The sequence below is a fragment of the Hylobates moloch genome, unplaced genomic scaffold (assembly GCF_009828535.3).
Source record: "Hylobates moloch isolate HMO894 unplaced genomic scaffold, HMol_V3 SCAFFOLD_1, whole genome shotgun sequence".
NCBI classification, from domain to species: domain Eukaryota; kingdom Metazoa; phylum Chordata; class Mammalia; order Primates; family Hylobatidae; genus Hylobates; species Hylobates moloch.
In genome coordinates, this window is record NW_026652276.1 from 213,114,935 (window position 1) to 213,133,236 (window position 18,302).

The 18,302-nt window shown below is 49.9% G+C and overlaps 1 protein-coding gene across 3 annotated transcripts in view; it reads right to left on the reverse strand.

The window, feature by feature from the left end:
• The window catches only part of PLXNA4 (plexin A4), a 527,428-nt gene that overhangs the window by 47,646 nt on the left and 461,480 nt on the right, over positions 1-18,302 (reverse strand). For all 3 annotated transcript variants that reach the window (XM_058426822.1, XM_032761769.2, XM_058426826.1), the window contains exons 15-21: positions 16,120-16,256; positions 14,326-14,490; positions 10,875-10,968; positions 10,160-10,399; positions 9,374-9,520; positions 8,461-8,695; positions 3,585-3,727 (exon numbers count right to left, since the gene is read on the reverse strand). In XM_058426822.1, the coding sequence (XP_058282805.1) occupies positions 3,585-3,727; positions 8,461-8,695; positions 9,374-9,520; positions 10,160-10,399; positions 10,875-10,968; positions 14,326-14,490; positions 16,120-16,256 (1,161 nt within the window). The remainder of the gene's footprint in view (positions 1-3,584; positions 3,728-8,460; positions 8,696-9,373; positions 9,521-10,159; positions 10,400-10,874; positions 10,969-14,325; positions 14,491-16,119; positions 16,257-18,302) is intronic.

The window sequence follows — 18,302 nt, forward strand, 5'->3', positions numbered from 1 at the left end:
TTCCAACTCTGTGACCACCCCCATCACATACATGCCGCTGTCCTTCAAATTACTCAGAAGAGCAGTTCTATGACTTGCTCTAATAATAGTAGATAATGTCATTTCTTGGGCACCCACCATGTGCAATGCACAGTGCCTAGCACATTACACACATTATTTCAATGAAGGCTTCTAATGATCTTGCAAAATTGAGTTAACAATCTCTCAGAGAAGCTATTGCAGCTATTCCAAGGCAGCCTATCTCATGACAGGTAGTGCTGGATTATGAAACCCAAACTTGTTTGGCTCGCAAGTGCCCGTTCGTCCTCCCCATCTTTCACCATATCTAGCCCTACCCCTGGGCTTGAGAGTTGTCTGAAAGCCAACTCGGATGTCTCTCTAAAGCCTTCCCGTGCAGGGCCTCTCACCAGCTCAGACTGGCTGGCTAAGGGAGGGCAGTCACCAGAAGGTTTAGCACTATGGCATTTAGAGAGGTGGAAGAGGAGATGGGTTGGCCAGATAGCACACTTGGGCTTCTTGCGAGGCTGCCCTTTCTCTGCGTGCAAAATGCACACGCCTCCTGGGAAGCAGGTCCAGGGCCCCGGGAAGGAAGATTTTAGCAAAGCCACCTACAGTGAAATAGCATCCTATTCAGCAGCATGGGTTTTAGAAGCAGAGAGACCACAGTGACTCATAGGTGGAGGAAACTCCATCACCTCTGGGCTCCATTGCCTCGTCTGTAAAATGAGAATATGAGTGTCTATGTCATAATGTTTTATGAACATTAAATAAGATAATGCATGTAAAGTGCTTGGCACGCACCGTGCACACTTAAACGGCAACAGTTTTATTACCTGCCTTTCAGACTCCCTGGACTGCTTTCCAGGGATCCCTTTCCTCCAAGAGATTCCCAGACATCTAATGCATCAGAGTGGTGTTTTGGGGTGTGGGAGGTAGGAATTTTCTCCCCACTTTATGAAGGAAGGAGATGGAAGTGAAGTGTCTCGGTAAGGAGTGTCCAAAACAGTTCCTCATTGTTGCCTGCCATCCTCCCCAGCCCAAGAAAATGCTACTCTGAAACAAGACTTTCTTTATTCACCAGATGGTTCTCTAATTTAGTTGAAGTCTGTGAGCATAAAACTGGATAGTAAATTTTAATTGTAACCCAATAGGTTAGAGTTTAGGAGCAATGATAGACTGAAATTGGGAGATCGACTGCTCTGTGTTTTAAAGGGTTGGTACGTGACTAGTGCCTGGGAAGCACCTTTCTTGAAGGCCTGGACCTAACTCAGAGAGCCCCACATGAGGGGGCTGGGTGACCTCCCCTCCAGGACAGCCTGAAGCAAGATGACACCTCCTTCTTCACACTTCCAGAGGTGAGCAGGAACCCCAGTGGCTGAAAGGGCTGGGAAACACTGGTTTGGATTAATCAATGGCTTGTTTCCATACTTAGAACACCAAGGGGGAGAAACTACTCCAGGGGCAAGAAGGGGTTGGAAAAAAGCAAATAAGAAAACAGTGATCCACACACAATCCCTTGATTTTCACATAGAAGGCTAGATCTCACATAGCTCCAGGCTAATGAGGGCCAGTAAAAGTTCTCAGAAAATCTAACTTAAAAGTTACATCTTTAAAGGAAACCTACTTAGATTTGGAATTTCGAACTCATGAAGAAAGGAGAATAACTTTAAATACTCATCCTCATTGCATTCTTATTTAGATTCCTCTCCATCCCATCCACAGAGTAGTATGGGAATGTTCAGACATAATTTCCCTTCCTACAACCCCCTTTTCCACCTTAATTCAGCCAAACACACAGATATTCATTTATTCAGTCATTTACCACTTTCCACATGCCCACTATGTGCCAGGCACTCTACTCTGCTGGAAGTTAGAACTACAAAGATAAATAAGGTACATGCACAGTCTACACATCCAATCATACACACACATGCACACACAATGGTCTTATCTTCTTGTCCCTCTCATGTCTCACTTTAAACAGGAATTTGCATACTCTCCAGGGCCCTAAGAGAATCCTGGTAATTTGAAGCAAACAAAGGTGAGGCTGGAGAAAAATAAAAGGAAGAGAAAAATGAGTGGGACTGGGGGAGGAGCCAGGAGCAAGACCAAGGAAATGGATAGACAAAAGTATCAGGATACACGTTATGTTTTTATTTACACATGGGCTACATGTACACATGCATGCACACATACATGCACACACACACACATATAGACAGACAGAAAAGGTGGCTTGTTGATGAGGACATAGAGACCATCACCTCCAACTTATGAAAGTGTCTCTTGGTATCTATCAGCTGAGGAGCCAAAGGGAGCCTCCTTCAGACAGAAAAACCCATGCCCTCAATATATTAACGCACACAAGCACACGCTTCTTGCAACAAGCAAGTATGGAGAAACGTGTGTGCCACGAATGCCCCTCTGGACTTCTCACGTTTGCTGCAGAGGTGCACAGCCTATATTCCCTTGGAGAGCCCGCTTAGACATTCCCTCAGGTGTCGGTACCTGCAAACCTACACAACTCCCGAGTGATGGGTCTGTTTTTATTTTATGGACAATGTAAATCTTGGAATTAATCTTAGTTTGCATTGTTGCTTTGGCTGTAGATTTTTGATCCATCCACAGCTGTAAGGCAGGTCACTGACATAGCTCTCCAGAAGTCCAGTACAGGGGCCTGTTGTTGGGAGTGAAGACACTGAAGTCTAAATGCCTGAGCTCTAATCTTCCTTTGGCCCCCACCAGCTGTGTGGTGCCAGGCAACCACTGAACTCTGGCCCCTTAGTGTTGTCACCTGTATAATGGGCTTACTTACTTCAGAGGCTTCTTGGGAGGTGAAATGAATGAATGCATGCAAAGGGCTTAAACTGTACTAAGATGTTAGTAACAGTAAACTCATAGTGATTATTCCTCAGGATTATTATTCTGTCCTGGTCTTTTCTCATTTATATTTTTCACTTTTCTCTGGTATTTATCTCTGTAAGCCATTCCAAAGCCCTTTCAGGACAAAGTATAATATGAATAGACACCTAAGCCAGATACCATGCTAGACAGAAAGTGGGATAAAGTGTTCAAGAGATGAGGTCCCTGCTGGTAGAAGAGAGGGTTATGATTTCTCATTCACACTTCCACCCCATTTCCCAACACGTCGTTTACCTTTTCCAATTAAACACTAAGTGGTAAATCCCTTATATATTGAGTACCAGCTACGTGAGTCAAATGCCCTACTTCGGACCCTTAACCAAAGGTCCCTGAGGTTCCCCAATGTATTTGCCATGTTTCTTGTTTCTGTGCATATGTAGTTTTTTTCTGGGGAGAGGGTCATCAACTACTTCCGTTCAATTCTGAAAGGGCTCCATGACCCTCTAAGACCCGAAGCCCTACTCATTTCTTTGCTCCAAGGTTCCCTGGCTTGGCCCCACCTCTTCCAGAGGGATGGGCTGGTGCTGACAAGCTGGGGGACCTTGGGCAAGTTGTGTCCCCTCCCTGGCCTTAGTTTTCTCACCTCCGAAAGAGGGGGCTGGACTTGAAGATTGCCAACACAGTCCCCTGCTCTAACGCCAGGATGGAGCACTGCTTCTCACCTCGAGGTCCCGGAGGACAGGGTGGTCTTCAATTCCTGGGAACAGCACCCGCATGGTATAGGTTCTGTAGTCCAGGAACGGAATCCCGGCTCCATCCAGGTCACTGGTCAGCTCATGGATGTCCGTCTGCAGCTCGGCAAAGGCTGGCACGAAGAAAAGCCTGTGAGATGGCTGGATGGGGAGGCCCCAGGAGACACCTCCATCTCAGAATGCTCAGAACCCTTGCCCAAGCCCCTAGGAGACATGAGCAATGGACCACGATGGGCAGGAATAACTGGAGAGGCTATGTTTACATAACTGGGATTGGGATGAATGGCATTAGCATGGGAGAAAGATGTAGCGCAAGAAACCTTGTCCTGGGGCTAAAACCTTTCCAAAGTGTGATGATGGGGGGTGGTGGGTGAGGCTGTCCACAGATCTGTGCCGCTGCTGGGCCGGGAGAGACTCCCCATCTGAAGATGAAGGGCTTTGGTTTGCAAAATATGCTGGGGAGGGGGATGTAGAGGGATGGGTAAGAGAAGGGAGAGGTGCCATGAGGAAGAGTTCATCCCTGATGCTGTGTTTTAGAATAGATTTCCTTACATGATGTTAAGAACAACTTCTGATAAAGGAAAACAAGTTTAAAGACACAAGTCTGGACCATGCAGCTCATCAGAGCCATCAAACCTCCAAATGGGGCAGAGATGGAGGCTCAGCCACACTAATATAGTCCTTCTGTATAAATAGGCAAGGTATTTCTTTGTCCTTCCTTCCTCAAGGTGATGCTACTTGATGGTGAATTATGACCTGCATGTGGGCACTGCTGTGTGTGGCAGCAGTTCAGGCCTCCAGATGAACAGAGTGGCAAGACCCCCCAGGAAAGTGAGCATGCAGTACAGCCTGAGGCGGTTACATAGCTTCAAAGCTGTCACCATATTCCATTCTGGGAACATCCTCCCCCAGGGCCACCGTCTGCCACAGGGATACTCAGGGCTAAGGCACCCAGCCCTTCCCTGCTCCTCCTTTCTCTTTGGTGTGTGCACACACACATATGCGTACAAGCATGCACACGGACAACCAGGATGGATTAACACATGCTGGCAAAGAAGAACAGCCAGTGGGCATTGACTACTAAAAAATATTTCTTTCTATTTACATCATCTCAAAAATAGGGAGAAAATATTTTGTGAACTCAGAAAGGATGAACAAGCCCAGTGTGGCTCTAGAGCCTCAGAAAGCAAGCCCAGTGCCCAGTGAGCTGGGATATCACAGAAACACAATACAGCCGCCCTAGGAACTGTCTACAGGGACCCCAGTCCCGCCCTTGCCCATGAGTTGGGTGGAGCTCCACCTGGCAGAGCAGACTTCAGGCCCTCAAATTTTGGCTTTCTGTGCCAGGACAATACCAAGACTGCTTGTTTGAGAGAGCCAAGGGGATGCCACCTGGAGAGGCCTCTGCAGCCTCTCCTGCTGCTCCTCTCTCCCTGCACCCCTGCACGTCTACACTGGCCACACAGACACAGGGGTTCCTGATATGTAGGCTGACTTCAACAGTAGAGAACCCAAATGCATCCAAGTGGAGCCTGCGCCAATGTGTGTGCACATGTGTTTTTGGCATGTGCTGTCACCAAAAGCCCTGGGGAACACTCATGTATGTCCTGAGTGAGGAACACGGGTGTGTATGCTTATAGGAGAGTGTGGGAACATGTGCATGACCATAGGTGTGGGTGCACGGGCACTTATCTGAGTGTGTATGTCAGGGTCAGGGAGTGCCTGTAAGTGTGTGAGTGTGACAGTGTGTGAGCATGTCAGGGAGTGAGTGTGACAGTGTGTGAGCATGTCAGGGAGTGTGTGTGAGCATGAGTGCATGCATGTGTGTATGTCAGTGAGTGTGTAGGCATGTGCGAGTGTGAACGTCAGTGTGTACGCATGTGTGAATGTGAGTGCATGGATGTGAATGAACGTATGTCAATGAGTGTGTGTGTGTGAATGTGAGCACCTGCGTGTGTGTCTCAGTGGGTATGTGTGTGTGAGTGCATGAGTGTGTGTGTATGCTTGTCTGTGTGAGTGCATGTGTGTGTTGGTGTGTATGCAAGTATGAATGTGAGTGCATGAGTGTGAGTATATGTCTGTGTGTATGCGTGTGTGAGTGCATGCGTCTATGTGTGCATGCATGTGTGAATGTGAGTGCATGAGTATGTGGGCATGTCAGTGTGTGCATGCCTGTGAGTTGAGTGCATGTGTGTGTGCATGCATGTGTGCATGTGAGTGCATGAGTGTGTGTGTATGCATGTGTGAGTGTGAGTGTGTGAGTATGTCAGTGAGTGTGTGTGTACGAATGTGAGTACATAAGCGTGTGAGCACATGAGTGTATGTCAGTGAGTGTATGTGAAAGCATGAGTGAGCATGTCACTGTGTGTGGGCACGTATGTGTGAGTGCACGAGTGAGTGTATGTGAGTGTGCATGCATGTGTGCATGTGAGTGTATGTGTGAGTCCATAAGTGTATGTCAGCGAGTGTGTGTGGGCCTGTGTGGGAGTGTTTGTAAATACACGGGTATGTTTATATATCAGAAGCTCAGGCCCATGAAGGGCCCAGCTGGGTGTCTTCCGAGTTTGTGTAGAGGACGTCCTGGCTGGCTGTGAAGTCTTCAAGGAGACCCCTTGGTTTGGGCCAGTGCAGCCCTGTAAACGTTCAGCGGCTGGCTCTGGGCACACTGCAAAGTGCCTCTGTGGCTAGTCTGACAAGTCCTTTGCTGTAAGACCCCTTCTTCCTACGTGCACAGCATAGCTCGCCCCTAAAGTCTGAAGCCAAGGTTTCCTCCTGGGGCCTCAGCTGACAACCCTGGGTGGGAGCTCCCCTCGGCTGCCCCCTCCCAGTTGGGGTGCTCGGCCCACAGGGAGCAGAAGGAGGGAGTTGGCTTTTTATCAATCTGCAGCTTTCCTTTAAGTCACCAAGCGCCTCCAACATTCAAAGCTGCGTGCCTGCCACACATAAAAGAGATTCTAATCACTACACCTAATTAAAGGAAGGAGTACATTGCGGAGAAAAAAATTAAGCAGCGTAAATATAATAAAAGGCAGTAATTAACAGTCCCACAAGGCGGATGCTGTGTTGACAGCTGAAGGATGTAGAGAGGGGATGGAATGGATCCACTTCCCCATCAAAAAGAGCCGTGGCTGCCCTGGTGGGAATCGGTGTGAAGTGAGAGCCCTAGGTATGGCGCCGGATTTACTCCATGTATAAATCTACAGCAAAGAACCAGCTCAGATCCTTCCAGGGTGAGTCACAAAATGATATCCTGGGGGTTACAAGAGTCTGACTCCTAAATTTCCTTCTTGGATTTAGTGCAGCTGATTTCACTTTATGGTGGTGTTTGTAATTTTTTTAGTACAAGCTGTGAAACACCCTTCCTTCTAAATCACAGATCAGCCCTACAGCCTTACCTTCCTGCTAGAGGAAGAAAGCTGGAGACTGCTGAAATGCGTCATGTTAAGACACCCCCAGATCTCCCCTCAAGTAGAGTGCAAAACCCACTCAACCAGGATTCCAGGTCTGGAGGCTGCTCTAGTGGGGTGGAGAATGATCCTAATCTGACACCTTCAAGGAGAGGGCAACGAGACCTTGGCCTCTCTGGTGTTGCCAGGGTGGGGCCTGCTTGGGTATGGGTGTGGCCTGGGACACAGGCATAAGGACTATAGAGTGAGAGGCTTTGCAGGTATGCAGGTAGGATGCACAGCCTCCAGCATTGCCCACAGCTGCCTGGCCTGCCTGCCTGTAAATTAAACACATACACACACACACACACACACACAGCCTCCAGCACGGACCACAGCTGCCTGGCCTGCCTGCCTGTAAATTAAACACATACACACACACACACACACACACACACACACACACAGCCTCATACACACACACATGCACACACACACAGCCTCCAGCACTGCCCACAGCTGCCTGACCTGCTTGCTTGTAAATGAAACACATACACACACACGCACGCACACACACACGCACACACACACACACACAGCCTCCAGCACTGCCCATAGCTGCCTGGCCTGCTTGCTTGTAAATGAAACACATACACATACACACACACATGCACACACACACACACACACACACACAGCCTCCAGCACTACTCACAGCTGCCTGGCCTGCTTGTTTGTAAATGAAACACATATGCATACACACACACACGTGCGTGCACACACACACAGCCTCCAGCACTGCTCACAGCTGCCTGGCCTGCTTGCTTGTAAATGAAACACATACACACACACACATGCACGTGCACACACACACACACAGCCACCAGCACTGCTCACAGTTGCCTTGCCTGCTTGCAAATGAAACACATATATATACACACACACGCATGCGTGCGCACACACACTCACACACAGCTTCCAGCACTGCCCACTGCTGCCCAGCCTGCTTGCTTGTATATGAAACATATATACACACACAGATGCGCACACACACAAACACGCACACAGACACATACACCGCCTCCAGCACTGCTCACTGCTGCCCAGCCTGCTTGCTTGTATATGAAACATATATACATACACACAGATGTGCACACACACACATGCACACACACACATTCGCACAGACACACACACCACTGGCCTCCAGCTCTGCTCACTGCTGCCCAGCCTGCTTGTTTGTATATGAAACATATATATACACACACAGATGTGCACACACACATGCACACACACACATTCACACAGACACACACACCACCGGCCTCCAGCGCTGCCCACTGCTGCCCAGCCTGCTTGTTTGTATATGAAACATACACATACACATACACAGATGCGCACGCACACACATATGCACACACGCACACACACACAGCCTCCAGCACGGGGCCACTCAGTACCTTCCTTGCACTCCAGGGCCACGCGGGACTCCAGGTTGTCCATCTGCATCTGCAGCCGCTTCAGCGTGAGGTCACTTTCGCGGGACTTGCGTTTATAGGCAATGAGCACGGCCACGATGAAAATGATGAGGAGGCCGCCAGCCACCGCGATGCTGACGATGGCGGGCAGGCTGAGCGGGCTGTCCGGGGCGATGTACACCATCCCCGGGGAGTATTCCATGCCACCGACACGGGCCTGGGGACACACCGGGCAAGAGGGAGCTGGGTGTGGGGACACAGCAGCTTTGGCAACAGTCCCAAGTTACCCATGAACTAGTGACCAGGGCAGGATGAGGGAAAGGAGACCAATCACTGGTGTCAAAATAGACAAGAGGGCATGGGGCGCTGGGAGCGGGGACAGGCACAGCTTAACAGAGCTCACCCCCAACTGGAAAAACCTCACCTCCTCTTATTCAGGAGTGAGTTTTGTCATCTTCATAAGAAAACAGCACACAGCTGGGACCTAAACACAGTCTGCCACCAATGACTGGCTCCCCTAAGATTTATGCCCATTCTAAGGGTGGGCAAGTGAAGCACAGAACATGATATTAAGATATTATGGACTTCCCTGGGCCAGCAACAGCCTTCTCCTTGAAGGCTTTGTTTGTTGCAGGTGATTTAGCAACTGTTTAATGCTGTTTTGCATTTTCCTTATTGTTGCACCAGCCAGCGTGGAAAGAATGACAATACAGAAGAGAGAAGCTCAAAAGTGGACACGAAGAAAGAACTTGGGGTGTGGGGTAGCTAGAGGAAAAGTTCTTTGTGGGACGGAATCCCCTCTTGGAAAGCCCTGGTGGCCTGAGATGGAGCTGGGCCACTCACATCCACATCCCTACTGCCCGCTCCATCTAGGATGGGGTTCTGCCAGCCTCACCATCACTTTGTGCCTGCCGATGAGGTTGGGGGACTCGCAGAGCAGCTGGACATCTGACACGGTCACGGTGCACGGCTTCTCCCCAACCAGCACAGTGTAGTTCAGCTTCACGTTGCCCCCAGCCACAGGCGGGATCAGGTTCTTGCCCTGTACAGATGGGAAAGCCCCAGTTCCCACCCCAGAGTGAGGACCACAGCTACCAGCTGGCTCTCACGTCCTCCCACCTGGAGGTCCCATCCTGCTGGTGAGCTGGTGAAGAAGCCACCTTTGGTAATAAGTGCAAAAAATATTCATGGCACGACTACCACCATTGCCTCTTCCTCCCAGTGGGTAGTCAGTTATCAAAGTACTCCTTTCAGCTCATCCCAAATGCAGCCTCAGAATCCTTCTCAATGCAGAGTTGGAGTCAGTCAGTACCAATTGATTCAAATTGTCATAAGCTTTAATTAACCTGTAACCCATGTTCCAAAGGAAGCCCTACGCTGTGGTTCGCACAAGGCTGTCTCAGAGGAAGCAGTGAGCCTGAACTGCCAGTACTTGGACTTTCAGGACAATAAAAATTTGAGAGTCAAATAGCCAAGGTGGATCTGCCTTCCCTGGGTAGGACCGGCCCCTAAAGAGAGTTTTCTTCCCAGTACAGACTCAGAACATTTATCCACTCTGGGCTACACTGCAACCTCTGCAAGAGAGGCCGGTTGAGAAATGTGGCAGCAGTCTGTGACTTGAACACCCCCTTCCATGCAGCAGCCCCTCCTTTCCCCCCGCCTCCCACCACCCTCACTCCACCTTTAGGATGATGGGTGTGCCAGGCTTGAGCTCCAGGATTCCTGAGGGACCAAAGGCCTCAAACACCGGGTTGGGATAGTAGGTGAAGTTGGTCTTGTTGAGGATGAGCAGGGACTGGACATTGTCCAGGATGAAGCCAAACTCCTCGGGCCTCTCGGTCAGGTCTGACTGGTGGTCAGGACCCAGAGCGAGGGCAGGCGCCTGGCAAGTCATCTCAGTAGCATTCAGAACCTCACAGATCTGTGGGAGGAGCCACAGGGTGGAGTCTATGCAGTATCTCCACATACCCACAGCCCCAGTGCATGTACTGGGCCTCCCTGGATGTCATCAGGATAGCAAGGGGTTGACAAGAGGATTAGAGATGAGTCAGGGCCACACAATTGGGCACTCAAGGAATAGGCTCTATAGCTTGCACCCAGCTCCAGTTTTGCCCGTAGTGGGTGTGGCAATGGCTAGGGTTGGAAGAATGCAAGAGTAAATGTATAAAACCCTGGGAACCCCAAAAGTAATTGCTCCTCCATGTCTATATCCCAAGAAGTAAAAATGCCCTTACATCTTCTCCCCTATTCCACTATCCTAGTATTCAAGGGTGTCAGGCTGGGGTTGTCAGTGTATGGGCAGGGAGTCACCTCAGTACTTGGGAAGACCCACACCCTTTGCGGAAGCAACATGTTGCGTGGGCAGCCTCCATGAACCCCATCAGCCCTGCACTCACATTGATGTGCTCCTTCCCTCCATGCTTGGCACGGATCTGGGGGTTCTGTATGAGGTCCAGGTGGGTCCCCCATACGGCGATGGGTGTGTTTCCACTGAGCAGGAAGAAAGAAGGAGGCATGTAAATCATAAGTTCAGGAAGAGCAGTGGCACTCTACAATGATGACTGAGCTATGACAATAAGGACAGTGATAACTAGGCAGCAGGGTAATGTTCATGGGGACAAGGATGACAAGCTGACTGCATAGTAATGAGGACAAGCATCTCAGCAGCCAAGGGGAGGGCAGTAATGACCAGATGTCCGTGGCCATCCTTTGCTGAGTTTGTTCGGAGTATGGACCCCCGTGGAGGCCCAGTCAACAGCACAGCCCCCTTGGCTCTCCAAGCCCTCTTGATTTGTCCCAGCTGCTTCTCTGCAACCCCTTGATGTCTCTTCGTCCATCCTTCCCCTGGTCCTCGCCAATCTTGGGACTTTTTAAACATTAGCTTTGGCCTCATGAAAGTCTCGCTCCAGATTGTCCCCACCACATCCTCCAGGGGCTGAGCACAGTCTGCTCCCCCAGGGCAATCATTCCACAAGTTTCCATCTTGGAGGCTTTGATCAGGCTGAGATCTGGGAAAGGCAGAGGGTCCATGAATGCAAATGTGAATGCAAGTGCGAAATGCTCTGGGACTCGCGTCTCCTGTACCCTGGGGTGGCACAGGACCACTGACAGGGAGGACACAGGACCGCTGACAGGGAGGGCACAGGACCACTGACAGGGAGGGCACAAGACCGCTGACAGGGAGGGCACAGGACCACTGACAGGGAGGACACAGGACTGCTGACAGGGAGGGCCTAGGAGCTTCATCTTGTGTAGCCTTTCAAAAGAGAGCTGGACCCAGTGCCCATCCTTAGGGCAGCTGAGAAGTGGGGATAAAGGAGTGGGCAGTACTGTAGTGGACTGTGTCCTCCAGGGGGGCTACTCAAAGAATAATGAGAAATAGCCTGATCCCCAATCAAAGGAGCATCTTCGAGAAGAATCCTGCTATCTAAAACAGGCTTTAGCAAGTTAATTAGCTATAAGTTGATGAGTAAAGAATCCTTGACACACACACCCACATTCATTTCCACCCATCTATCCATCTGCCTGTCTTTATATTGCCAGTTGCTTCCCCCTCTCTCCTTGCTCACATGCACGCACACATACATGTGCGTGCGCACACACAGAGGAAGATTCCCGTGAAACTTGGAGAGGCTCTTGCACATGTGACAGTGCTGGAGATGACCTTCTGGTGTCTAGCCATCTTCCCAGTCCTCTCAATCACCAATTCAACACACATTTATCAAATGCCCACCATCACTGTTCACAAGTAACCCAGGCGGCTTGTAAGAGCAGAGCCTCACCCCATCCTCAGACTTTATTAACTTAAATAAAAGCCCTGGAGCTGGCTGGCAGACCCAGAACATGTCTGTCTCCAACCTCCCTCCTAGTGGGAGCATGATGTAGGAACGGCAGCTGAATGCCAGTTAGGGTGACACCTCTATTTCTATGAGGATGACACAAAGAAGAACTGAAGTATACCAGGCTGTGAATTTTGCACAGAGTTGCAAAGTTTGTTGACTAAGTCACAAAGGGCTGCATCAACTTCCTGGGGCCAAATGCTGGCATGGCTTTCTACAGACGATTTTCCCCTCTCTGTGCCTTCTGGTCTTCATCGGTCTTAAGGTCATGGCTAAAGCTCAGAAGGTTTGGGCCTTATAGAGTGATTGCTGAGGACAGCCAAATCTCATCTCAGCAGGCAAAGGCTGTCTTTCTTTTGGGTCTAAGGCAGGGGGTGGCAAACTCTTTCTGTAAAGGGCCAGATAGTAAATATTGTAGGCTTTACAGGCCATATGGTCCCTGTCGCAGTTACTCAACTCTGCTGTTATAGTGAGAAAGCAGCTATAGACAATACATGTACAAGTGAGCATGGCTGTGTGCCAATAAAACTTTATTTACAAAAGCAGGTGGCTAGCCAGATTCAGCCCACGGACTGGAGTATGCCGATCCCTGGATTAAAAAAAGATTGTTCCCTGGACTGGACACATCCCTGCTCTCTGCCTCAGCCCAGGGAGACTACTTCTGCGTGTACTTCCTGCTCACTCCCCAGCCCCACACCCCTGAGAACTGAAGCCAACAGTGAGAAGACTGGCCCCAGCAGGGGGCGGGGGGAGGGGGCCGAGCCAGGCACTGCCCTGTGCATGTGCATCTCACTTCAGTCTCTCAGCTGCCTATGAGAGTGGGCAGATGAGGGACTCTGGCCCCAGGGAGGTGAGATAACTGTTAAGGTAACTGAGCTGGTAAGCAGTGGAGCTGGGCTGAGACCCTTCCTATGCTGCCCCTGTTACGGTGATTTCCCAGTGACCTCTATGAGCTTTGCTGTGGGGTGCCCTCTGTGCTGGAGGCCGTGTCCCCATGCTGCAGTGACTGCTGGGGGTGCCAGGCTACTCTTCTCACTTCTGGTAGACATATGTGCTAATCCTGGTCCCACATTCAGGCTGAGGGCTGTGGAAGAAGAGTTAGATCAGGCCTGACTACTCCTTGTAGTCAGCTTCCTTGGGAGAAGAAAAAAGCTCTGCAGCATCTTCTCATTCCCATGTGCTATCCAGGGCCTGGAAAGGCAGACTCATGCCGTGTGCCTACCCCTTCTCCCTTGATGGGAGACATACAACTCCAGGGACTCTAGAGATCCTGGGGTTTCAAAATCCCTGGGTGAATCGTTGAATAGGCAGAGGCCCAGGAAGAATACCAATTTGCCCAAGGCAAATGAAGGTCCTCAAGTCCCTGCCCTAGGGCCTTTCTATACCAACATCCAATGTCTGGTCCCCTCCCTCTGAGACAGATGTTCAGGGCATCTGGCTGGGCACCGGGAAAGAGCAGGGAACAAGACCTAAACTCTACCCTTGAGGAGTTTACAGCAGAGGGGAGGAGAAATGTAAGCAGGCAGCCAGGAGCAGAGAGGATAGGTATCCGGACGGGGCCTCCAGGCTCAGGACACAACTTCCCCCAAGGAAGCTGACTACAAGGAGTAGTCAGGCCTGATCTAACTCTTCTTCCACACCTCTCAGCCTGAAGGTGGGACCAGGATTAGCACATGTGTCTACCAGAAGTGAGAAGAGTAGCCTGGCACCCTCAGCAGTCACTGCAGCATGGGGACGTGGCCTCCAGCACAGTGCCTGTCCTAGAACTGGGGAAAGTAGGCTGTTGTTGTTATGACCTTGGCCTCCAGGCTGGGTTTGGCACAGAGGTGCTCTCAGTGGAAGGAGGGAGTCACAGTAGGAAGGTCTGATTTGTGGGTGTTTGGAACCGGTTCCAGCTCATCAGTCCCCCAAGCAGGACTGGGCCCCCAGAAATCTCCTTGGCTTTCAAGAGTCAGGGAAGGGAAACAGAGGTGCAGAAGCATTAAGGTCCACTTGGGCCAGCTCCTACCTGACGATGCTCCATTCTGGCTCAATCCGCACGATGGTGGGGTCTTCCACGTACTGAAAGACCAGGTCCTGGTGGATTTTGGCCCTGTCCACCTGTACCGACACCTTCATCTCTAGCACCTCATCTGAGGACGTGGTGTTGCAGACAATATAGGATGGAGATCGCCTGGAGGGCAGGAAGATAGATCACTGGGCGCCTGGTGTTGAGGAGGACAGAGGTCCTGAGTCAGGGCCCTCCCACACTGCTCCCTGCATGTCAGGGTGCTCAGAGGCCCATGGGTGGGTGCTCTCAGATAGAAAGCTGGAGAGCTAGTGACAAAGACTCTCCTTGGCCAAACTTTAGACAGGTTCCTCTGAGCCTTCTTTTCAAACAGGCCTCATCCCTGGGTCTGTCTTTGGCCTGTCTAGCCTCGTTTTTTAGCAAGAATCTGGCTAAGTCTATTTGGGGAGACTCCTCCCATACTTGATACCTGATCACCCTGGCCTGCCTTCGCAGGAATCGTGTTCAGTTGGTTTAGCAGGAGTCCGCCTATCTTGATGTCTCCTCTTAGTGATTTTTCATTCACTGAGCCCCATATTCTGCTCATTGGCTATAAATCCCCTGCTGTCTTTGTAGTATTTGGAGTTGAGCCCCATCTGTTTCCCCTGACGCAGTAGTCTTGACATCAATTGCAATCGTCCTGAGTCTTCCTTGCTATTTTAACAAGTGTCAGAATAATTGTTTCTTTAACACTACTGATGCCAGGCCTGGCCAGGTCTGACTTGGGAATTGTCACAGCCCTCAGCGTAGCTCTCTCAGGGAAAAATCCTCTCTCTAGAGAATCTCAGGCCATCCAGGGAAGGGAGGGCTGACAGGTCTCCAGACTGAGCCCAAATCCTCTCCCAAAGAGCATGTCTACTTTGTTAGGCAGGAGGAGTATTTCCAAGCCATAAGGTGATTGAAACCACCTTTGCAAAAATTATGGCAGTGAGGAAAGTCTGACATAGAAAAATTATCACAGTGCAAGTCTGACCTAACAGACCCTATCTTGCTTTTAACCTCCAAGCTACACTTGTTCATTCCTGGGCACAGACCGAGCTAACTATAGGAGGAATTTAGTTTATAGGTTAACTTTGTAACAAAGATGATAACAGCCTTTTCCTGAAACAAACCCCCTCTTTGCCTGGGGACCAGAGAGCCCACCTTTGAAAAACTAACAAATTAGCCACAAGATCAGAAATTATGACTCAGGAGGCACATAAGCAACAAGAGGCCACAAGATTCCAAATGTTCCCAATTGCTCCTATGGATAACATCACTATTGTAAAACCTAAGATCACTGTTTGAGATACTTTTCAGATCCTGAATTCTGATGGACCAGCTGGTACCACCCAGACCAGTAACGTGGCTCAACTAGTTCTGCGATCCCACCGAGGAACTGAAGACAGCAAGAAAAACCTATTTCAACTTTATACAATTTCACCTGCAACCCAACCAATCAGCATTCCCCACTCCCTAACCCCCCGCCTGCCAAATTATCCTTAAAAATACCCTAGTCTCCAAATTTTCAGGGAGACTGATTTGAATCATACAACTCCGGTCTCCCTTTTACCCAGCTCTGTATTTATTAAATTCTTTCTCTATTGCAATAATGCTGTCTCAGGAAATTGGCTCTATCTGTGCAGCTGGCAAGAAGAACCTGTCAGGTGGTTACACCTTCCCAACTCCCTGCAATAAAAACAAAGCTACCCTGAAGTGATTTACCTGTCTAACCTTTCCCCCTCTGGTACTACAGAAAGGGGCCCTCTGAGTTACCTGTGGAAGAGACAGGGCTGCTTTCCGAACATCACCACCACGTTGCTTCCGGCATTCAGGTTGGTGCCTGTGATGGTCACTTGGGTCCCCCCGGACATGGGCCCCCGGCTGGGCTTCAGATCTGAGAGAGTCAGTGTCTGTGTAGAAAGGATGTAGCCTGAGACACAACCAGGAAGGGGTGGAGGAGGCTTCTGGGCAGGTGTGAGGCAGCACCCCATTCCCCTAAGTTGCCTTCTGTAATCTTTGGTAATAGCGGTCTCCCAGAGAACCAGGGCAGTTTTCTTAGGCTTGTGTGGACAGGCAATGTTCCAGACCCTGAGAGTTTGCATGCCTACCTTAGTAATAGTAATACTAATAGCTGCCATGTACTTATTTTTTAAGTGTCAGATTGTATGTCTTCATAATTATACATGTATGTGTATATATCCCTATATACACATACATATATATAATTTAATCACCAATTAATTCTTTAAAGTAGGCATTATTATTTTACAGAAGAGACTCAGAGATGTTAAGCTAGTTTTCCAAGGTCACACAGCTAAAAAAAATGGCATAACTGAGATCTTACCCCAGAGCTCCAGTTCTCAACCCCTCTCCAACCTACAGCTCTGTTCTTGGGTGGTAAACTGTCTCTCCCACAGGTCTCTACAAAGAGCTGCCCAAAGCACACAGTGGCAGAGCACTGGGAAGTGAGAGCCCCAGGGAAACTCAGAGAGAGAAGCAGAAAAGAGTCAGTTGCTTTCAAGGGCTGCCCCCAGCCCTCTGCCAGAATGGGACCAGTGAGGAGTCCGGGCTGGGGGCAGAGCAGAAAAAAGCTCTTGACAGCTGGGGATTTGGAGTTGCAGTTTGTTCTTTCATTAGCATTTTAATGGAAAAACTTTCCTCAGTCCCAGATGAGAAGCCTGTATCTGCATTTAAATGAAGATTTCTCTCTCCCTTCCCCAGCTACCTCCTCCTAAAAGAATTCAGCACCAAAAGTCGAACCCTCTCAGGTCCTCAGAGGAGGCTGACAACCTCCCCTTGGAGATGCTTTGATAGGGAAGCCCCAGAGCTTCCCTATCACCTGGCACATGCGCCTCCAGGTCCAGGATCAGGGCACATGGGTGAGGAGACACACAGACCACAGCTCCTGACCTGCCTCACCAGGTCTCAGCACCCTGTCTCTGGATCCCAGGTCTAGCATCCCTGTAACATGGGCCAAGTCAAGGAATAGCTTGTCATTTTGGTTCAACCGGAGACCAAGAAGAGGGTGGGGTGAGGCTGTGGAAAGAGCCCTCCTTTCTCAGCTCTGCCTGGATCTCGCTGTGTGACCCTGGACAAGACATTTCACCTCTCTCATCAACAAAATCAGGGGGCTGAGCCAAAAAGTGGTGATCGTCAAGGTTCCTGGCAGTTCTCTTGTTCTGTAACTTGCAGTACCTCTTCAAATGGTACTTGTGCCCCATCTTAAAGGAACTCCACCAACCTTCCCAGAGAGGAAAGGAAAGGAAAGGAGAGGAGAGGAGAGGAGAGGAGAGGAGAGGAGAGGAGAGGAGAGGAGAGAGACAGAGAGAGAGAGAGAGAGAGAAGACTGTACACATAGGCTTCGATGCAGGGATGGTCCTAGAGAGACAGAGTTGAACTCAGGGAAGTTAAAATAGATGGGGGTTGGTGCTCCCTGGCAGCCTGTGGGTGAGGGTTCTTAGAAGGGGTAGAAGTGAGTAATCCCTGCAGGTGTTGCTGGGGCACTATCAAGGGGCTCACTGGTGGGGAGAGGATGTTATGGATACATGTTTTAGAGTTGTGAGAAGCTGTTAATTATTCAAGCCATGCTTCATAAATATTTCACGGTGAGTTTGCATGGGAAATCAAATTGTGCATTACTTGCCACCTCTTCACTTGGCTCCATGAATGGAGGTAGTGGGAAGGGGGAAAGCATTCCCTGCATGGAGACCTTTAGGAACAGCTAGTGACAGCCCAGGGTGCTAATCTGGGGCCTCTTGGCCTTGGCGTTTGGTTTTTGGTGAATAAACCCACACATTGGAGTCTGGCCTGATTGTGGGAGAGGTCAAATCTTCCCTCTAGCCTTGGTACTAAAAAGGGTCTCCAAGTCCTGGGGAAAGAGCTTCCTGGCTGTGTCAGAACTCCAGGGGAGCTAGGGGCTTCTGTGTAGGGCCCGAAGAGTGCACCTGCCAGCTGCC